This window comes from Antedon mediterranea, chromosome 7 (genome assembly GCF_964355755.1).
Source record: "Antedon mediterranea chromosome 7, ecAntMedi1.1, whole genome shotgun sequence".
Taxonomy (NCBI): Eukaryota; Metazoa; Echinodermata; class Crinoidea; order Comatulida; family Antedonidae; genus Antedon; species Antedon mediterranea.
Genome location: NC_092676.1, coordinates 28,931,964 through 28,954,684, shown reverse-complemented (window position 1 = coordinate 28,954,684; position 22,721 = coordinate 28,931,964). Strand labels below are relative to the sequence as shown.

The following is a 22,721-nucleotide window of genomic DNA, read 5'->3' as shown; positions in this document are numbered from 1 at the left end:
CTTTATACCGAAGAAACTAAAAAAACTAAAAAACTAAAAGATACTAAAAACATTTATACGTACCTCCTGAGAGTAGTTTTCCATAATTTGCCTACAAAAAATATATTTGACAAAATGCGTCAAAATGAGACCAAAAACAATTGTGAAGGTTTCGGTACAGTTTACTTGCAGCTTAAATGAGCAACCGTTTTGTTTTATTTTTCAGTTTCTGTTCATTTTCCATTTTGCAACGACAATTAGAATCTATCGCTTGTGATTGGTCAAATTAACACTACATTGTAAGGTATACAGTTTAAAACGCATCATCATTTAATTTTGTTTAACTGTAACCTGCTCCAAACAGCTTGTGAAATTAAGTACACAATCAGGCCTATATTCAATATATAATACTATTATGTAGGCCTAATATTTGAACTTTATACCGAAGAAACTAAAAAACTAAAAAACTAAAAGATACTAAAAACATTTATACGTACCTCCTGAGAGTAGTTTTCCATAATTTGCCTACAAAAAATATATTTGACAAAATGCGTCAAAATGAGACCAAAAACAATTGTGAAGGTTTCGGTACAGTTTACTTGCAGCTTAAATGAGCAACCGTTTTGTTTTATTTTTTAGTTTCCGTTCATTTTCCATTTTGCAACGACTGCCCACCAGTCATTGGTGTTTAAGTTCTTGATATCTTTAGATTCCAACCTGTTAAGTCATGAAGCTTAAGTACGGATGGTACTGGTACCTGATAACGCTAAATGGAATAGCTAAAATTTTTGAAGTGGTAAGTATTATACTGATTCACTTGGACCACGAAAACCGATTGACGAAATCGAATAACAACCAATTGTCAGTCGGCTGAAAAAATCCAGTTTATTAGGGGGGAAGCATTTTCTATTGGTTGTAGGCCTACGTATCATGGATTTAATTTAAACTTGTAGTTAACATTTCCTTGTATTGGAATAATATGGAAATGAAACAAGCTGTGAGTTATGAATTTCTCAGAGTGACATATTATTATTATACGGGCTTACTATCATCCCACCCAACCAACGCAAGGACGTACGCAATCAACGCAAGGACGTACGCGGAACGCAAAAACGTACGCGGAACGCAAGTTATTTGACCAATGACAAGCAACAGTTTAGTCGCTTATTGTTTGTCAAATTACCTGCGTTGCGCTAGACAAGAAGGCTGTAGTTATTGTCTTTATTGTTAGTCCACCACCAGTCGGCTTTTTTTCAATTTAAAAGCAAAAGTAGTATACGTATGAAACGCCATATGTGCCAAAATATTTATTTTTACTAATATTAAGTCAAAACTCTGTCTAGAACGTAGACTAGCGTTGCGCTTACGTTCTTTAATTGTGTACTAGAGTGTATCAAGCTTAAAGTTTCGCAAAACAATATCACAATTGTCTCTTTACAGATTTTTCTGATTAATGGATTCTGTCTTAGTTTCTATAAAATAATCGAGTGCAACGTGAACGCACCTCCCCAGCTTTGTATCAGTATGTTGTGGGGATATTACTTATTTGCAGTATTCGCAATGCTATTGGCAGTCTCGATAATGGTCATTGTGCTTGGTCACCTTATCATGCCAGACGACATTACTGATGGGTCGCAATCAATGGTATAGTAGGCCTTCACTCTTATGTGTGTCATTTGTGCACATGGAACATGTACATGGAATATGCACACAAAATTAAACAATTAGTTATAGGCAGGCCTATAATTTGATTTTGTCTTTAAAGCTTGGATCCTCTCATATCACTCCGCGATGGCTCATCAGAACTGTCGCTTGTGATTGGTCACTAACTTGCGCTGTGCCTAGGTTGTTGAGTTGATGTGACGCAACCTTGACGTAGAAGACACAACGCAGCGAGTTGACCAATGACAAGCGACTTATCCATCGTTTGTGATTGGTTAAATCACTTGCGTTGTCTCCTTCTGTTGCGTCTCTAGTGAGAACCATTAGGAATAGTAGAGCACACTCGTATAACTCATGTTATTTCTTTCGTTACAGGAGATCCGTTTTTGTATTGCGGTAGCTTTTCCCCTTTTAGTCGCTTCAATAGCCTGTGTAGCGTCCAATCGAAAAGAAGCAAATTACTTATTCAAGCCATACGGATTTCAAGTCAACGAGAACATTCAAGCTGTCACAGGTGTAAGTTTGTGGCTTTAGTGGAGTTGTGGCTTTAATAGAGTTGAGTTGTGGCTTCAGTGGTTATGATGCTTGGCTAGGGTCTTGGGTTCAAGTCCTGTCATATGTCAGAATTTTTTCTCATGACAATTTGCAACTCCACTCCAGTAGTTATGGGCGCTGGTATGGCACAAAAGCACAAAATCAGATAAAACAGGCATATAGCACAAAGACTAGGAAGTATGAAACAATAGGTTTTGAATATAACAATAGAGGTATTACCGTATATATTTTAAATTAGTTACATACTATTATGTTGTGTTGGTAACATTTTAAAGTGGGTTAATTCAGTGTGTTGCCTACTATATGCTGTGTAATTTAAATTTTACAACTTGTAGTCCAGTTTTACAAAGTAGGCCTACCGATATTTAAACATAACAAATTAATTTATGCATGACATCAGAAGCGTCCTTTTTATTTCTTTTGTTTTTTCCTTTTATGATTTAAATTAAAGTTAAAATTATATAGATAAGTTACAGTAAACTTTAGTATGTCAAACACCCATGTCACTGCTTTCGATTTCGCCCTTTGTTGACAATTCCGGAAGATTAATAAGATTACCTTTTATTTACTTAATTGTACATACTTAAATAACCTTTATTTTCAAATCCTAAATATCCGGAAGAAAATGACTTATGTCTTTGGATTATGTCGCCAAAGATCAAGCAAAAACCTCAATTAACTAGTTTCAATTAACTCCTGCACGTGCATACATAAGTATCTCTTTTTAAAATTACCGCCAAGTACATGATGTCATGTAATCAAATTAAATAATACCTATATTGTTATAAATCCGAAACATCACACCTATTTTATACAATCAAAACAACTATTGTTTTATTCTTCCGTAGTCATTTACTTTTCAGTAGGCCTACTTTGTAAAACTGGACTACAAGTTGTAAAATTTAAATTATACAGCATATAGTAGGCAACACACTGAATTAACCCACTTTAAATGTTACCAACACAACATAATCTATATATAAATTTACGTAAGGGCAAAATTCGGTAAATCACGCGTTATTTCTAGAATGTTTACTCGATGGTATATAAAGTTGGTTCGTACTTTCGGTACTGATTTTAACCACCTGATGTAACCCTGTTTACTAATTAAATTGAGTTCGATAATTAGTTATTGACGATTACAACGAATTTAGGTTCAACGATTTGCCCCAAATAGGGGTGTTTTTCGATCGTGGTATACACTGTCTAATGGATGTCAATTTGAAAAATACCCGCACACAATAACACGAGGATGCTTCGCATTTTCCTATCTCCTCCTACGATAATTGTTTTTAATAGCTGAAAACCGGTTGAACCGTTCGAGTACAGCATCATAATGTTGAAGACAGGCCGATTTTCTTTTAAAAATGCTATTTTGATACATGTAATATACGTTTTTACAAATGTATTGATTTGTGATGAATGGAACATTCCAAATTATTTGGTTTAACCATTGAGGTATAGATTTAGATTTATGGGCCCCCTTGGAGAATAAACATAAATAGTATTGCAATGCTACAATACTGTTAAGGTATTAACCACTTTTTGATCGCAATTTGAATCGCAAATTTCTTACTGTGAGTGTTGGTACTGTTAGATATAATATAAACAAATATACAAATAAACTTTATTACTGTGAGTGTGGGTAGGCCCTATACTGTTAGATTATAAACATATAATATACAAATAAATAAACGTTATTACTGACAGTTGCTTCTCAACGTTTGTATTAATTAATAATTTAAAAATATATAAACGTACGTAGTGGTGTATCGTTACATGTACTTTACTATTTCAATCGACTATGACAGTGAGAGTTTTAACAAAGTATTAAATCGTAAATGTTTTACTGTATTTAGTGGTATATTATTTATAGGCCTATAAAACATTAAAAACAATATTTCGTTACTGAGTGGATAAGAATATATTTTAAAATGTTTCCTCTTTGTACCTATCTTCTTCCTCCATCCCTCAACCCTTAATGTTACATACAAAACACAAATTGGGTTTGTTTAAATGAGTCCAAATAAAAAAACATAAATCATCGTGTTTATTTATTCGTTTCTGATTTTGTGCTTTTGTGCCATACCAGCGCCCATAACTACTCACTCCCAAAGTCTTTGTTTATGTAGAGCATCTTGTGTGTATGTTTTTCTTGTCAACGAGATTGCCACCTTTGAGATCCTTGGCAATTTGCCTAAAATGTGAATTTAAAAAAAAAAAAAAAAGTAGCAGTTTATTAATGACATCACCTCATGAATCATGATGTAATGGTGGATCACTGTCGCCTGTGATTGGTCAACTCACTCACCTCGTCCAAGTGGGAACCAAATTTCGGTTTTATATATTGGATAATGATTATTGACTTTAACTTTTTGAATTGGTGGCAGCACACATTTAATAAAAATTGGGCATGGCAATTGCTGGAAGGGAGGGGACGCCTATAAGCAAAATAACATCAAACCCGTATTAATATAAAATCACCAAGTAATTAAAATTTCAATATCGGATAATAGATTTTAGAGAGCCTAACACAGTATTTGATTTTGCTTTTACAGGGATTCGGTTTTGCTACATTGGTTTGTCTGATACTGGAGTGTAGTTGTCTGAAAAGAGCATTGTAAGAATCGAAGTCGTCACGTCATCTATCCACGTGTTTTGAGTTCATGATTGTATAACGGTAGCTTATTAGTACCACTAGTAACCCCAGCTACAGATTGTCGACAACCCGGCACTAATGATTTGCTATCAATAATTTTCAAAACCTTACACAATTACATTATGTATTTTTTGATTTTAGCATTTAGTTAGCAGCTGCACAAAGTCATATAGAAAGCAACAATATTATAATATAGGCCAACGTCAGTGGAGAAAAAATCTGCTCAAACATGGACAAAGATGTTTCTCTACTCAACAGTACCTAATGCTTCTTCGTATAGTAATAAATAATTAACATAATCGGGTATGTATCTCTTTTATCATAACCAACAGGCCTATTACACTTTTTTCATACAAAATGCAGAAGCGTAATTCAATTTCAATTCAATTCAATTTATTTTCATAAGATACATCATTGTGAAATAATATTACAGTGTGTTTAAAAAAAAAAAATTTAGAATACACTTATGCTGGAAAAACATAAATAAGCCCAGAGGGCTTTAAGGCTAGTTCCACCAGAAAAAAATAATTCAAAAAGTATATATAATAAATGTTTCAAAAGTAGTCAATAAATAAATAAATGAAAATAAAATATGAATAAATAAATAACAAGAATAAAGAAAAAATAATAAAAAAATAATAAAAAATTTAAGCTACATACACAAGCACAACAAGACACAGGACAAAAACACGTGACAGAACGAGGACAGAAGGGACGAAGACGCTGGACAAGAGTTAAAAAACTGGGTTAGAGGATAACGACTTGATTCAAAACACACTTTTACCCAAATTCTTTCGCAGTCATCGGATTTACAATTAAAAACATTCATTTGTCATCTAAAATAGTGATATATTTCGCAACAAAGGCACCTACACCCCCTCCTCGCTTGTGTTTTCTACATTTACCAAACCATTATAACCATCTATATTAATATTATTATCATTAGTTAAAAAGGTTTCTGCAACGCCAAAAACCTGAATATTATTCTCTTTGATTAAATGAGCAATCTCATTGAGTCTAACAGACGTTAACCTATTGATATTATTAAATACTATTTTAATATTACTACACTACTTGCTTGTTTTTGATCTACCATATTTCTTTCCACGTCGTCTGTGTTTTCTTCTTTTTGAATCACTTGCATTATTTGAGCTATAATCAGAGTTTATTGTATCAGTTTCTATCTGTAAGTCATATAGCCAAATACGGTATGATAACCTACATCATTCTTATCGGATGTCTGCGGCCTGCAAATTTTCAGACGAAAATCAAAACGAGGAAAAGGAGAGGTCCGAGTATAGATCCTTGGGGGACGCCACAAGTCATAGGAAGGCAGCACGAGGAGTGAGAATTAAAGGATGTGATTTGGGTTCGGTTTTGGAGGTAGTCAAAACATTCCATGTTTTCTATCGTCAGAGTAGATTTATAAATATATAACAAACATTACGCTTTAAACATGAGTGTGGTAGAACACAGTCATAAGAAACCCCCTTTTAAATTATGGGTGAGCCTGTCTAAATGTAAGCACTTGGTTGGTTGTTGATTCAAGACAGGATGGAAATTACAGTGGAAATTTCCGCTGTATAGATCCTTCTAGATTCCTCATATTGATTCATTAGTTCTGCCAGATCCTAAAATACCGGACGCAAAAATCCTACTGCGGTATCTGTTGAAAAACACCAAAATCAGGTTGGTTAGAACAATTATTTTTTTTGTAATTAATAGTTATTGTACTAACTTAGATCCTGAATTTAGATTGCCTTTCGTTTATCATAATAATGTAGACAGTAGGTCAAACGCAATTTTCAAAATTGTAGGCCTATGCATGGATTTATTAGATAAAAAAATTGTCAATATCTAAAATCCAAACAAAGTATCAATGAATGCATTTTTTTTTCAAAAACATTTATTTCTCTTTTGTTTTCTATGTACAAAGTTTGCGATAAAATAATTATAAATAAGAGCGGCGAAACCCCAAAAGCGAAAACTTCTGAAAGGCTGCCAAAATAACAAATTATGGTAGAATTTTATCAAAATAAAAAAAAAAAAACCCCAAAGAAAATCAATAAAACCGATTGAAAATATTAATGAAATTTTAATTAATGTTATTAAGGATTCAGTGATTGTATGTGGATAATAGATGCCCTTTTAGCCTAACTGAGAAATGTTTTATTCTTGGCAATTCGGTTATGTACCTAGACAGACGGACGGACGAGTAGGCCTACTGCCGGCCCAGTTACGTTGTCCTCAGTTATATAATTTAGGCTAGGCAAATGTATTTATTTTTTTAAAAAGAAGATGAAAAGTGTGTTATGATTTAAGTCAATTTTCTATTTTTTTTTCAATTAAAATAACTGAACTATCCTACGAGGAAAAGGAAACAAAAACGATTTATCTTTAACTATGTTTCAGACGATCACATAATGGAGTGTAAACGCATCGCAACGCCGAATGGTGTACTCAGGATCATTGAAGCCGTAAGTAGCTCACATACATCAGTTGAGCTGCTGCAGCCATCATTGGCTTATCAAGCCTACTCTATTTGGAAAAAATAGAATTTTTAAAGAAAATTCCACTTTTCCATGCATATTTATTCCCGCTCGCAATTTTTTTATCAACCTCTTGGGCCTAAGCCTGGGGACCCTCATCTCATTTCCACGCTGTCATCAATATGGATCCTTTACAGAGAATCCTAACGGACCTGAAAAGTGGAATGCATATTTTGAGATAAAAATCGCTAACGTGAATGACATACGCCGCCAATAGTTTTATATTTCAATTCAATTCAAACATTTCATTCAAAACATTTCATTCAAAACATTTCGTTCAAAACATTTCGTTCAAAACATTTCATTCAAAACATTCAATTCAAAACATTTCATTCAAAAAATTTAATTCAAAGCATTGAATTCAAAACATTTCAATCTTATATCGCGCCATTCAATTCATATCGATGCATTTCATTCACATATCGCGTCATAAAATTCATATCATCGAAATGTTGCGTAAACGGCGTTCCATACTTTATTCAATTTATTCAACAATATCTCGTATAATGCTTAATACTGAGCTCACATTACCAAGCAAGCAAGATAGGAACTCGTACCCTTGATCGCCAAAGCTCAGCATCCTGTTCCTGTGTGAACTCGGACCGACCGCTCTTGCAACTGTGTTTATTGAAACCTTTACAGTCGAATGAATCTTACACACAAAAATAATTAATTGAATGCTGAAATACACGGATACAAAAGGCATCCTTAATTTAGATTTATTTGGTCATTGTAATATTTCGGTTAAATAATGATGAAAAATGTGTATTATTATGACATAATTCGTATAGCCAGATAATTCAGTTTTGATAATGACCTCATGGTTGGATAATTACATATGTTTGTGAAGATTTGATTCATGCTTCTTAAAAATGAAATAGGCCTATTGCTAATCCTAAATGAAATAGGCCTATTGCTAATCCTAAATGAAATAGGCCTATTGCTAATCCTAAATGAAATAGGCCTATTGCTAATCCTAAATGAAATAGGCCTATTGCTAATCCTAAATGAAATAGGCCTATTGCTAATCCTAAATGAAATAGGCCTATTGCTAATCCTAAATGAAATAGGCCTATTGCTAATCCTAAATGAAATAGGCCTATTGCTAATCCTAAATGAAATAGGCCTATTGCTAATCCTAAATGAAATAGGCCTATTGCTAATCCTAAATGAAATAGGCCTATTGCTAATCCTAAATGAAATAGGCCTATTGCTAATCCTAAATGAAATAGGCCTATTGCTAATCCTAAATGAAATAGGCTTATTGCTAATCCTAAATGAAATAGGCCTATTGCTAATCCTAAATGAAATAGGCTTATTGCTAATCCTACGGAATAAAACGAAACTGATTGTATTGCTTTTAATTAAAAGGGTTCATTTTTAGTCGCGTGGACGCGACTCTATAGTTCACTATGTCGGTCGGTCGGTCTGTCGGTCTGTCTGTCGGTCCGGTATCACTATGCGTTTTAGCACGCGACTTATGGCTGTTGGCCTTGTTTTTAAATGTTTGAATGTATTTTATATTGTATAATTGCCAAAATAAAGTAACAATTCCATGGAACAATAAGTCTTTATCTTGGAAGACTGACAACAAAAACAAAATTAACCTTAAATGAAGTTAAATAAATCAATTTTTGACAAACCGACGACGTCGTGTTGTAGGCCTTCAGTCGTTTGGAATGGAGAAATGTGTTAAAGCGAACCATCTTTGCTGAACTTGAACATTGCATTGAAATGCCTTTTCTTTACAGATTTTACTGATCATTGGATTCGGTCTTATGCTTGATAAAATAGTCGACTGTGTTAATGCTGTAAACGCCGAGGCTTGCCGAGATGAGTTGTGGGCGTATTATGTATATATGGCGATTGCAATCATAGTAGCATCTCTGATAGTGGTCACTTTGATTGGTCACCTTTTCAACTCGGAATGGATCAATCCCGTCAGAGTGAGCATATTTGACTTATTTCGAAATTAAAGCTTTATTATTTGATTAACTATAGGCATATTGAATGATACTGTTTTTGTTGTTTTATATTTGTTTTATCTAATGTACATTATATTAATATTTGATTTAAATAAATGTTGAATGGAATTAACAAAGATTAATTAACAAAATTAAAAATACTAGTTGTTGATATAATAATAATAATTGTCGTTACAGGAGATTGGTTTTTGTGTTGTGTTTGCTATGCTTGTTTTGATTGGTTCAGCTTGCCTAGCGTACCAAATCAAGGAGATAAATGATTTATTTAAACCATTCAAAGTAGAGCAAAAAGAGCAGATGACCGCCTGTGTGAGTAGACGTGTATTTATTTACAAACCGCCGTACTGTTTATATTTTATCCACCTGAAGCGTGGTTCCCACTAGCAACAGGCCCGTAGCCAGAATGCATCAGAGGGGGGTTTTCTTGACACCAAGTATTTTGCGAGCGCAGCGAGCAACTGTAGGCTGGGGGCGAGGGGGCCGCCAAGGGCCCCCGGTCGGGGTCCAGGGGGCGAAGCCCCCTGGACGCTTTGGCTCTCAGAGCAATTTTGGTTGTTTTAATAAGCTTACAGACATTTTTTACCTACTAAAATCTGGGTTATGCAGAGAAATTATATAGTAGGCCTACAGTATGGAAGTTAGTAGTACTGATCATGAAATACAGCTTTATTGTTGCAAAAAAGTATATTATATTAGGCCCTTAAGTAATTTCTTATCCTATAAACATAAAAAACAAATAGTACCGTATATTTCGGTGTACAAGTCGCACCTGTGTATAAGACGCACCCATAACGGAGACTGAAATATTAGTATTTTTTATGTAGTCGATGCATAAGACGCACTTATTTCTAGGCCGAAATTTAAACATTTTACAATCAAAACAATGGTATTTTAATAATAAAATAACGATATTTGAGACATATTAGAATCAAATGATATAATTTTGTTTGATTGCCTTTATTACATCGTAATCAGTCTCTACTTCAACTGAACGTTCAATGAAAAGGGAAATCCCCATATTTACGATGCACTGTGTGGGTAGGGCTAGCCTAAGTCTATTTAAGTAACTTTAATTTCATATTATTTAAATATATACCTTCTTATTGTGTGTATGACCATTATAAAATCAATCCAAATGATGTTCAGTTTTTTGGGCTGATAATGAACCAGGAATATCATGTTGGGTAGGCCTATATGAAAATCTTTCCTATTTCCATGCATGCATTACAGCAATATGAGGAGAGAGCACTAACCATGTGCTCCTTGCCTGGTGGCCAGCACTGTTGGCCATATATACACTATAAGATTAGGGGAAGCTACTTAACACAATAACAACACACTCTTTTAGATATCGCTTGACATACGAACTATTGACTACATGATTATAAAATTATGTGATTGTTGACATAGAGATGTAATAAAAATAAACCACCGTGATCAAGGGAAATAGTTATTGTGTAAATAAAATGTGACACCACCGTAATTAATGGACTCTTCCATAAATGTGTTGCGCTGTGATGATGCTGCATGCTGCTAGAATACACACCTGCGAGTTCAGAGAGTATTACTAGGCCTGGGTAGAATATCTAATGCGTACTGTAATATTAATTAATACAGTCGAGGATGACAATTTATCTTAACTAAAAATTCAATAAACTTGTTACCACACTGTGGTTAGACAGGAGTGAGTAACTAGCTAGGCCTACATTGCAGAGTAGTAGGCCTACACTATTTTTAATTAATTTAAGTATTAGTAGGTAATTAAATTAATTAGGGTTACATTTAGAGGTCAAATGTGCGTGTCAAAAGTGCGTCTTATACACCGAAATATACGGTAGGCCTACGTACACGTACCAATTTAACTCAGCACCATTTTTATTCAAGTTTAAACAGTGAAATTCTTTGGTTTAATGAAAAATATTTCCAGGAAAAAAATAAAAATCCCCAAAAAGATTGAACTGAACTGAACGACGTGATCTTGTGCCTCTCGATCTCACGCTCAGCAGTGACTTTGACATCGGACAATCTGTATATTCGATCGATTTAAACATAGTCAATAGAAGTAAAATGACCAAAAAATCTGCTATAATTGATAATTAATTGCACAATTTTGGAAGTGGGGCCTTTGTTTTTCAAGGGGGGTTCGCTGGTAAAAGGGGGGTTCGCGCAAAAGGGGGGGTTCGCCCGAACCCCAAAAAACCCCCCTGGCTACGGGCCTGAGCAACGTAACGAAACCTACGCAAACGTAAGAAAATGCCCTTCCAATAATTGTGTTTGCCCCCGCCTGCGTGAAATCAAACCTGCGATGTTTGCAGCACTGTTGCATCGTTGGTTCCCACTTGTGATTACGCAATACAGCACTTTGCATCAATTCGTCGTTACGTTGCATTCTAGTGGGAACCACGCTTTATCATATTTTTTTATTAATGTTATACAAGCAAGACAATTGAAACCTGTTAAGGCGTGGTTCCCACTAGAACGCAATGCAGTATTGCGTAATCACAAGTGGGAACCGACGACGCAACAGTGCTGCAAACATCGCAGGTTTGATTTCACGCAGGCGGGGGCAAACACAATTATTGGAAGGGCATTTGCTTATGTTGCGTAGGTTGCGTTACGTTGCGTCGCTAGTGGGAACCAAGCTTCAGTAGAAATTGCCCAAAACCCCTTTGGATCACATATTGCAATTGTGCCTGTATTCTAACTTTTTATAATTTTTTTTTTCATTAGGTATTCGGTTTTGGTTCAGTGGTTCTTCTAATAGTTGAGTGTATTTTGCTGGGTTTGAAAGCCTCTTCCGATCAGCCTAACTCGTTATGGACTAATTTGATGGAAGAAAATTAAAACATGAATGATTTTCTTTCGTATTTTACAGCATAATTTGCCTTTAGTATGACTACGTCATTTATCGTCAATGTCGCATCATCATCGTCGTCATTATTAATTCTGTCTACACGAATTTAATGTTTTATAATTTACCTCCACATGTAGTCGATCGCGTGTGTGTGTCTGTTTGTTAGCAGGATTACTCAAAAAGTCATTCCAAGATCTTTACCAAAATGAAAATACAGATAGATATGGTCAAGGAGCACTCTATTTTGGAGGCAATCCGGACCACGGTCCCAATTCTGGACTACTTTTTAGTATTATTTTCAGAACAATAAGCATGTTACATCTTTTTTATACAATTAAGTATTAAGTATCAAATACAGAAGCGTAAAACATCATCTTACGTTTTTCTATCTTCAGAGAAGATTTTATAATAAATAAATGATGTGTAATATTGAAATTTTATTTTGGTCATCTTAGTTCCAACTAGAACGCACAATAATTGATCAATCACTTGTCATTCACTTGCGTTGCGTTTACGTCCTTGTATTGCGCATGGTGGGAAACAAGCTTTATACTTGTGCACTGTTGGAACACGGTCCGAAACATTACACTTTTAATATGAGTGTGGTAGAAACACAGTCATAAGAAACCCCCCTTGTTAATTATGGGAGAGCCTGTCCAAATGTAAGCACTTGGTTGGTTGTTGACTCAAGACAAGATGCAAACTTAGAGTGGAAATTCCCGCTTTATTAGACTCTTCTAGTCGATTGGATTCATTAGTTCTGCCAGCTCCTAAAATACCAGAAGCAAAATCTTACTGCAGTATCTGTTGAAAAACACCAAACTCAGGTTGGTTAGAACAATTATTTTTGTTGTAATTAATAGTTATTGTAGTAACTTAGATCTTGAATGTAGATTGCCTTTCATTTATCATTGTAGACGTCGGACAGGTAGGTCTAACGCCGATAACGCCGAATACAGTCTTTCTATCAAACTTAGATCCTGAATGTAGATTGCCTTTCATATACGTCGGACAGAGGTCGAACGCCAATGACGCCGAATACAGTCTTTCTATCAAATATTTGGTTGAAATTTTCAAAATTGTATGCATAGATTTATTAAATATATAATATATATTATATATATATATATAAGATATGTCAATATCTAAAATCCAAAAAAAGTATAATGATTCAAATCAAGCTAGACGGACGGACGAGGACAGGCGATCCGGGCGGCTTAGTTCCGTTGTTCTCAGTTGTATAATAAGTTCTTTAAAAAGAAGATAAAGTGTATTATGTTTTAAGAGTGTATAATAATATTTTTCAATTACAAGATAAATAACTTGTTTATCGATGTATATCTTTAACTATGTTTCAGACGACGATCACATAATGGAGTGTAAATACTTTGCAACGCCGAATGGTATACTCAGGATCATTGAAGCCGTAAGTAAATATAATAGCATAATACATTCGGATTGCAGCCATCATTGGCTCATCAAGCCTCTCCTATTTGGAAATTAGAATTTTTAAAGAAAATTACACTTTTACATGCATATTCAGTCCTATTGAATTGCTCGAGTGGATTGGATTATTGTTACTCTACTTCACTATAAAGACAAAATCTTTTTTAGTTTTTTGTTGGAAAAAAGTACCTTTAAAATTAGTTATTTTCTTTCGTTTTCTGCTAAGCTTTTCGTTGGTTATTATTAGCCCATCTATCATCTTTTTTTTTTGTTGTGGCATGCACCACCTTTATTCAATTTAATTCAGGAATATCACGTATAAAATGCTTAATACAATACTGAGCTCACCTGAGCGCAGCATCCTACTGTTGTTAGTTTGCCTTGAAAGAAACATTGAGAAATTCTCAACCGTACTTTACTTCCTCATAATATGAATCTTACACACTAAATAATGAATTGAATGCTGAAATACACGGATACAAAATGCATCATATTTAATTTCTATTTATATGGTCATTGAATTATTTCGGTTGAATGATACAAATGTATACTATTATGACGTAAGGCAAATATCCAGATGTGACGCTTTGTGACGCTATTTCTCTCAAGCTTTTGTATTTTTTAAATTTAAAGAGATTGCTTTTGGTTAAAGGGATTAATTTTTTTTGTTTTTTAATGTTTTATTGTATTCTATATTGTATAGTTGTATAAACAATTTCCAGTCTATGGAACAATAAGGAATTTTGTATCTCGGAACCCTAACAATAAAAACAAAATCATGCCTTAAATAAAGTTAAATAAATCAATTTTAGACGAACCGACGACGCCGTGTTGTTGCAGGCCTATAGTCATGTGGAATGGAGAAAAGTGATGAAGCGAACCATCTCTGCTTACGAACAATCAGTACTGTTAGTAATGTACAACAAAACAATACATTTTAGAAGGCTATTGTCATTTTAAAGAAATTTCAAGTTAATGTATACCGTACTCGACATGCCCGGCAGCATTGTTTTTTTCCTATTAGGTTTAGGCCGAAACCGATGCTAGGGTAGCTGCTGCAAAAACACTCACCAACCATTTAGCCGCGCCTACGTACGTATAGTATCAACAACTGAGAGTAAATTAAATTGATTAAGAATTTTACACTACAATGACATACATGTTTCATGTTAGTCTAACATTGTACTTCAGACTGAATTATTCCATATAGGCCCATACATGGGGAAATCTTTGGAACTGCTAATGCAAAAACAAAATAAATAAAAACGTTATAATATAGGCCTGTATGTGATGTTTTGCTTTATGTTTCTGAAATATTTATTTTTTTGACATCCAAAAATTATGTAGGCCTACATATCGAATGAATTAATTAAAACTCACACATAACTTTAGAATCAATTGTGATTATTATAAATGTTTAATTATATCATATCTAGGCTTACATATTGCCGGATTCTGCCAAAAAAAGGAAAGACAATTCAGCAACGCGACATCGTCAGACCAGGGAGTTGCAGCATCAACACAGTCGCAACACAGTTGCAACTCCCTGGTCAGACTAGGCCTATAGCTAGCGTACGATGTTCGTACGCTACCGCTCTTTACCAGCTAGGCCTAAAAACTAAGCCCAACTAAGTTAGGCCTAGAAACGTCTACCAGAGAACTTTCGACGCGAGCTACTTATTAGGAAGTGCATTGTTTTTCTATTTTTATCCTAATTAACCTAATAGAACGCACATTTAAGACAATAAATAACCTGGTTTAATGTTATATGCATTATTTTTTCAAAACGTAATAAATTGCAGGTCTAGTGTGACCTTCACAGTACAGTAACTAACTCCGATCTAGCTGCATTATTGCGAACGTCACGCATAGTGTGTTTTGCAAGTATGACGTCATGAGTTCGGGCATGCATCATGAATATTCATGATATATACACGCCCTCTATAGTTTCTGCCTTAACCTAATAGGAAAAAAAAATAATGCGTAGCGACACCGTGCCGTGATTGTTGTTGTCTCAGGTTTATAGGCCTACTAATTGTGTGTGGTAAAATAAGTTTGATTTTGAAAAAAGTATCTTGTGAAATTCCTCTTTACAGATTTTACTGATCATTGGATTCGGTCTTATGCTTGATACAATAGTCGACTGTGTTGATGCTGCAAACGCCGAGGCTTGCCGAGATGAGTTTTGGGCGTATTATGTATATATGGCGATTGCAATCACAGTAGCGTCACTGATAGCGGTCACTTTGATTGGTCACCTTATCAAGCCAGAATGGATCAATCCCATCATAGTGAGCATACTTGACTCATTTCGAAATTAAAGCTTTATTATTTAATTAACTCATAGTAATATCTCTATGATTAACTATAGGCCTATTAAGGAGGAATGTCCGAACCAAATGATAATGTTTTTGTTGTTTCATTTGTTTAATCTATGTACATTATGTTATTATTTGATTTAAATAAATGTTGAATTGAATTGAATTAACAACGGTTAATTATCAAAATTAAAAAGACTAATTGTTGATGAAATAATAATAATTGTTTGTCGTTACAGGAGATTGGTATTTGTGTTGTGTTTGCTATCCTTGTTTTGATTGGTTCAGATTGCCTAGCGTACAAAATCAAGGAAATAATTGATTTATTTAAACCATACCATGTAGAACAGAAAGAGCAGATTGCCGCTTGTGTGAGTAGTGTATTATTTGCCGCTTGTGTGAGTAGTGTATTATTTGCCGCTTGTGTGAGTAGTGTATTATTTGCCGCTTGTGTGAGTAGTGTATTATTTGCCGCTTGTGTGAGTAGTGTATTATTTGCCGCTTGTGTGAGTAGTGTATTATTTGCCGCTTGTGTGAGTAGTGTATTATTTGCCGCTTGTGTGAGTAGTGTATTATTTGCCGCTTGTGTGAGTAGTGTATTATTTGCCGCTTGTGTGAGTAGTGTATTATTTGCCGCTTGTGTGAGTAGTGTATTATTTGCCGCTTGTGTGAGTAGTGTATTATTTGCCGCTTGTGTGAGTAGTGTATTATTTGCCGCTTGTGTGAGTAGTGTATTATTTGCCGCTTGTGTGAGTAGTGTATTATTTGCCGCTTGTGTGAGTAGTGTATTATTTGCCGCTTGTGTGAGTAGTGTATTATTTGCCGCTTGTGTGAGTAGTGTATTATTTGCCGCTTGTGTGAGTAGTGTATTATTTGCCGCTTGTGTGAGTAGTGTATTATTTGCCGCTTGTGTGAGTAGTGTATTATTTGCCGCTTGTGTGAGTAGTGCATTATTTGCCGCTTGTGTGAGTAGTGTATTATTTGCCGCTTGACGTGAGTAGTGTATTATTTACAAACATGTATATTTAACACACCACTTTGTATCACCACAGCATGCAATTGTGCCTGTTTTCTAACTATCTATAACATTGTTTCATTTTTATTCATTAGGTATTCGGTTTTGGTTCAGTGGTTCTTCTATTAGTGGAGTGTATTTTGCTGGGTATAAAAGCCCTTTCCGCTTAAACGTGTGACGCATTTGATGGAAGAAAAGTAAAAAATCACGGAATGATTCGCTTTCGTATTATTTTTACAGCATAATTCACCTTAGTATGAAATACATTATCGTCAATGTCGCATCATCGTCGTAATGATTTAACAACATATTTATACAGGATTATACATGATTAATATTGTGTACACGGATTTAATGTTTTATAATTATTAATTAGTTTTGTTTTTAGAAGCAATTTTTATGACATGGTTCTCTAACACCGGGACGTGTACGTAAGTGCCAATCGCGTACATTTGACCACGCGCGCGACGTGTGTGTGATGGTACGCCCTCTCTCTGATCCGCCCTTTTGCGTTAAGTTACGTCCAGAGTGAGTGAGAACCATTTTTGGTGATGGACGCTGATGCTTTTTAGCTTTTATGATAATATACACAGAAAACGACTCAAAAACTTAATAATATAGTGTGAATATTGTTCATTGTCATTCAACTTTTTAATAACAATTTTAAACGTTACTGATGATTTGCAATAAGTTTATTGTTAATTTTACTCATGTTTTATGGCGTTTTCTTCCTGTTTTGTAATTTTTTACCTTTTGTATTGTTACATATTTTTATATATTTGAAAACGAGCAATGAATTTCCGAAAAGATGAATAGAAGATAAAATTTGAATTTGTAGTAAATAGGCTTATACATTATGATGAATATGACTATTATATAATTTTAGTAATTACATTGTGGTGATAGACAACAACCCATGTGACCATGCTTTAGTAATAGGACGTGTTCTTTTTTCATGAAGTAAGGTTATCACAGATATTGCACAAATAAATAATACCTTGTATTTTATCTTGTATTTTTAATTTTTTTGTATCGCACACCACCATCGGAGGAGGAAGATCGCACGTTATAAATCCCACGTTGGTGGCAGCAGTCAATGAAGTCATTGGTGTAATAAGCCTTCGGCTATTGGTTTTATCATGGAACTTATAGTAGTTCCATGGTTTTATCAAAGAATATGTGCCAGCCGCGGTTTTCCCTGTAACAGTACTATTGTCCATGCGGTAGGGCGCCTCCATAAGTCAGGATGTATATTCTTTTTGTGACGGTCACACTAATCTAAGCCTGGACCACCGGTAGTTTTTTCATTAAAAATGTTATCAACTACATGCTAACATCATGTTAAATGCTGTTTGGATATTTCGTTTTTCGTTTTAGCAATTTATTTAGTAAAAAACCTCCGAATAGACATTCACGTCAACTACCGTGCGACGGTCGGGCGCGTTGTTGTTGACGTGTTTTCACGAAGAATAGTTTATTAATGCTTCAATATTTAAGCGTGGTTCCCAATAGCGACACAACGTAACGCAACGCAGCGACGTATCGACGCAAAGTGCTGTATTGCGAAATCACAAGTGGGAACCGACGACGCAACAATTGCTGCAAACATCTCTATGGCATGCTAACGTTGACGCGCAACAAGCAGGTTTGATTTCACGCAGGCGGGGCAAACACAATTATCGGAAGGGCATGTTGTTACGTTGCATATGTTGCGTTACGTTGCGTCGCTAGTGGGAACCAAGCTTTAACTACGGTTTCTGTTTCTTATGTAATTTTATTATTTGGTGATCATTTTTGTTAAAATTTTAATCTGTCTGGGGCCAATACAGTTTACTTAATTAGCAAAATCATAATTTTAACTGCCGCCGTCGTGTGGAAAAATAATATACGGAAATGTAACATACTGAAAAAGGAATTGTATAAGTAATATAGAGTTGTAGTTTTCAATAATTTGCCTACCAAAACAATATAATGTTATGCTTCAAAACCAAACACAATTGTGAAGATTTCAGTACTGTAACCGCAGCTTAAATAAGCATAGTTTTTGTTTATTTTTCAGTTTCAGTTTATTTTTCATAAATTGTGAATAAGCTCTCAATTTTGCAACGGATGTTCAGGCATTGGTGTTTATAAGTTTGTCAGAGCGGTTCAATTCAATTCAATTCAATTCACATTTATTTACTCATCCTTTATAAATATAGTTTCATAGCATAAATGATGGCAAGGATCCTGCATAGAGAAGTTTACACTTCTGATTTCGCAGAACCCTTTTACATAAAAAACATAAAACAATAAACACAACATAATAGATACAAAATTAAAAAAAAAACATTTCCTAGGTTAAGTCATGAAACTGAAAAATTATTTCTTGAAATTATTGTTGGATATGCCCGGTTGAAAAAAAAATTGGATCGGAAAAAAAAATGTTTTTAACTGATAAAAAGTACAGTATTTATCAAATACCAAGTATCGTTGAACATTATCTTCCGTGTTTTATATCTCTAAAGCTTGGTTCCCAACGTAACGCAACGTAACGCAACGCAACGACGTATTGACGCAAAGTGCTGTATGGCGTAATAACAAGTGGGAACCGACGACGCAATAGTGCAAACACTATTAAGCGTGGTTCCCACTGGCGACGCAACGTAACGCAACCGACGCAACGTAACAAAATGCCCTTCCAATAATTGCGTCGATACGTCGCTGCGTTGCGTTCTAGTGGGAACCACGCTTTAGAAGGGCACTTTATTGTAGGCTAAAACAGCGCTAATATCTCTAGTGTTTCTACGCCCTAAAGTGTTTGGGGGATCGACTTCCTTTACAAAACACGGTGTAAGAATAATTACGCTTTAATATGAAAAGCGGTCATAATGCACCCCTTTTTAAATTATGGGACAGCCTTTCCAAATGTAAGCACTTGGTTGGTTGGTGACTCGAGACACGATTCCAACTTTTATACAAGTGGAAATTATCTCTAGGCCTAGATTATTTATAGATCATTTTAGTCGATTAGGCCTACATTCATATTAGTCAAGCCAGCTCCTAAAATACGACGCAAAATTTGATTACGGTAGGCCTACTGTTGAAAAAAAAAACAAACTCAGGTTAGAGAAATTATTTTTGTTGTAAACATTTCTAGGGTACTAATGTTAGGCCATAATAAACATAGTTATAAATAAACTTAATTTATTATATTACTTCGGACGTCGGACAGTAACACAGATGACGCCGAATACAGTCTTTCAACAATCAAATAAAACAATTGACATTCTCAAATTGTATATAAGATGTATATTGATATATAACATTATTAAATAAAAATTATATCTATATTTAAAAACTATATCAATGAATTCAAATCAACCTAGATAAATAGATGGACAAAGACAGTATTGGCGATTCCCCCAGTCATCCTCTTGCCAATTATGTGTTTCTTTAAAAATCAAGACAAAATATTATTATGATTTAAGACTGTATTTTTAGTCGCGTGGAAGCGACTCTATAGTTCACTATGTCGGTCGGTTGGTCGGTCTGTCTGTCTGTCTGTCTGTCTGTCTGTCTGTCTGTCTGTCTGTCTGTCTGTCGGTCTGTCTGTCGGTCCGGTATCACTATGCGTTTTATCGCTTTCAGAACTTATCTTGATATCAGTTTAATCTAGCTAGGTCAATTTTTCACAGTATATTCCGTATGGCCAGGAATCAATGTGGTTAAGTTTTCACGGTGCCCAATAAAAAATTACGTGGTCTACGCATGATTTAACGAAATCACGTTTGTAATCATATCTTCACAACCATGAATCACAATTAAATAAAATTTGGTACTCATAAATTTCAGGGCATAAATCATCATATGGCAATACAATTACGTGCGTAGCGCATGTAACGCATGCGTACGCGCGCTTAAAATTTTCAAAATTTATTTTCGATGAAATAAGAGTACGTTTCAGGCAATTTTAAGCGTTTACAAAATTGCCATGAGTGCGCATATTTTTGCGCGCGCACTGCGCGTTAAATGTTATTGCGCACTCTTTTTGCCAGATTTCTGTTTTCTTGACTTACTTTTCAACTCGAAATTACGTTATACGAGCACGTCAAAAGTGACAGGCTACACACGTGTAAATTAAAAAAATATAAATGTTTTTAAACATTTCAACATTTTTAAACATGTTCAGTAATTTCGGTCAGTATAGTTCACTATGTCGGTCGGTCGGTCTGTCTGTCTGTCGGTCTGTCGGTCTGTCGGTCGGTCTGTCGGTCTGTCTGTCGGTCCGGTATCACTATGCATTGTAGCACGCGACTTAATGGCTGTTGGCCTTGTTCAATTAGGAAAGGAAATAGATATCGTAGGCTGCGAAGGAAAAAAGAAAAATTGATAATAATATCTTTAAAATATCTTATTTCAGACGATCACATAATGGAGTATAAATATTTAGCAACGCCGAATGGTATACTCAAGATCATTGAAGCCGTGAGTAAATATAATCATCCAGTCTTACAATTTGTTCATATTACATCAAGCCTCTATTTGAAAAATGAATTTTGGAAGAAAATTACACTAAAGCTTGGTTCCCACTAGCGACGCAATGTAACGCAATCTACGCAACGTAAATGCCCTTCCAATCATTGTGTTTGCCCTCGCCTGCGTGAAATCAAACCTGCGATATTAAAGCTTGGTTCTCACTAGCGACGCAACGTAACGCAATCTACGCAACGTAAGAAAATTCCCTTCCACTCATTGTGTTTGCCCCCGCCTGCGTGAAATCAAACCTACGATGTTTGCAGCACTGTTGCGTCGTCGGTTCCCACTTGTGATTACGCAATACAGCACTTTGCGTCGATAAATCGCTGCGTTACGTTCTAGTGGGAACCACGCTTTACGCAATACAGCACTTTGCGTCGATACGTCGCTGCGTTACGTTCTAGTGGGAACCACGCTTTACGCAATACAGCACTTTGCGTCGATACGTCGCTGCGTTGCGTTCTAGTGGGAACCATGCTTTACAGCCAATATGATTCTTATACAACGAAAAATAAATGGAATGCTGAAATTACACATGCATTATGCATACAAGAATTAACATTAAAGCGTGGTTCCCACTAGTGACCCAACGCAGCGACGTTTTGACGCAAAGTGCTGTATTGCGTATTCACAAGTGGGAACCGACGAAGTATCAGTGCTGTAAACATCGTAGATTTGATTTCACGCAGGTGGGGGAAAACACAATTTATCGGAAAGGCATTTTCTTACGCTGCGTAGGTTGCGTTACGTTGCGTCTCTGAAGGAACCACGCTTTATAATAGAGCCCATTTCTATGAAAATCTCTTAATCAACGGTGCTTCACATAGGCCTACTAACATTGGTTAAAATAAAAAGTCTTTAAAACTTAATTTCTTTTTATTATTTGCATTAAAATTTCATTGACTGAATATCAAACGAATTTTTATAATATAATAACAAATTTTAATATTCAGTATCAACGGGTAGAATTTTCCGATGTTTATATAATAAAATAATAATAATAAATTGTTTCAGATTGTTTCAGTTTTGATTTGACTTGAAAGATGGTATTGTCCCCAAAAAAACAGGAAAAATGAAGATTAAACAGACTTTAAATAGGTTATTTTGTAGTTTTAATGAAGTTAATCACTTCTGTAGAAAAAAAAATATTTCACTTGTAAAAGGACAAAATAAAATATGGT

The 22,721-nt window shown here is 35.0% G+C and overlaps 2 protein-coding genes across 5 annotated transcripts; both read left to right on the top strand.

Moving 5' to 3' along the window:
* Window positions 1-5,841, top strand: LOC140054676 (uncharacterized). Its single transcript, XM_072099750.1, has 4 exons — window positions 1-775; window positions 1,420-1,623; window positions 2,017-2,157; window positions 4,755-5,841. The coding sequence occupies exons 1-4, from the start codon at window positions 707-709 to the stop codon at window positions 4,818-4,820; spliced, it is 480 nt and encodes a 159-aa protein (XP_071955851.1). The 5' UTR covers window positions 1-706; the 3' UTR covers window positions 4,821-5,841.
* A 600-nt stretch (window positions 5,842-6,441) lies between these two features.
* LOC140054675 (uncharacterized) lies at window positions 6,442-18,030 on the top strand. Of its 4 annotated transcripts, none has more exons than XM_072099748.1 (9): window positions 6,442-6,544; window positions 7,268-7,332; window positions 9,156-9,350; window positions 9,567-9,698; window positions 12,120-13,070; window positions 13,602-13,669; window positions 15,786-15,980; window positions 16,247-16,378; window positions 17,118-18,030. In XM_072099748.1, exons 6-9 carry the CDS (start codon window positions 13,616-13,618, stop codon window positions 17,190-17,192), a joined length of 456 nt encoding a protein of 151 aa, XP_071955849.1. In that variant the 5' UTR covers window positions 6,442-6,544; window positions 7,268-7,332; window positions 9,156-9,350; window positions 9,567-9,698; window positions 12,120-13,070; window positions 13,602-13,615; the 3' UTR covers window positions 17,193-18,030. The 4 variants fall into 4 exon arrangements, 3 of the variants coding, with proteins under 3 accessions (XP_071955849.1, XP_071955850.1, XP_071955848.1); XR_011846552.1 differs by having other exon boundaries at window positions 6,443-6,544; XM_072099749.1 differs by lacking the exon at window positions 7,268-7,332.
* Window positions 18,031-22,721: the final 4,691 nt, after the last annotated feature.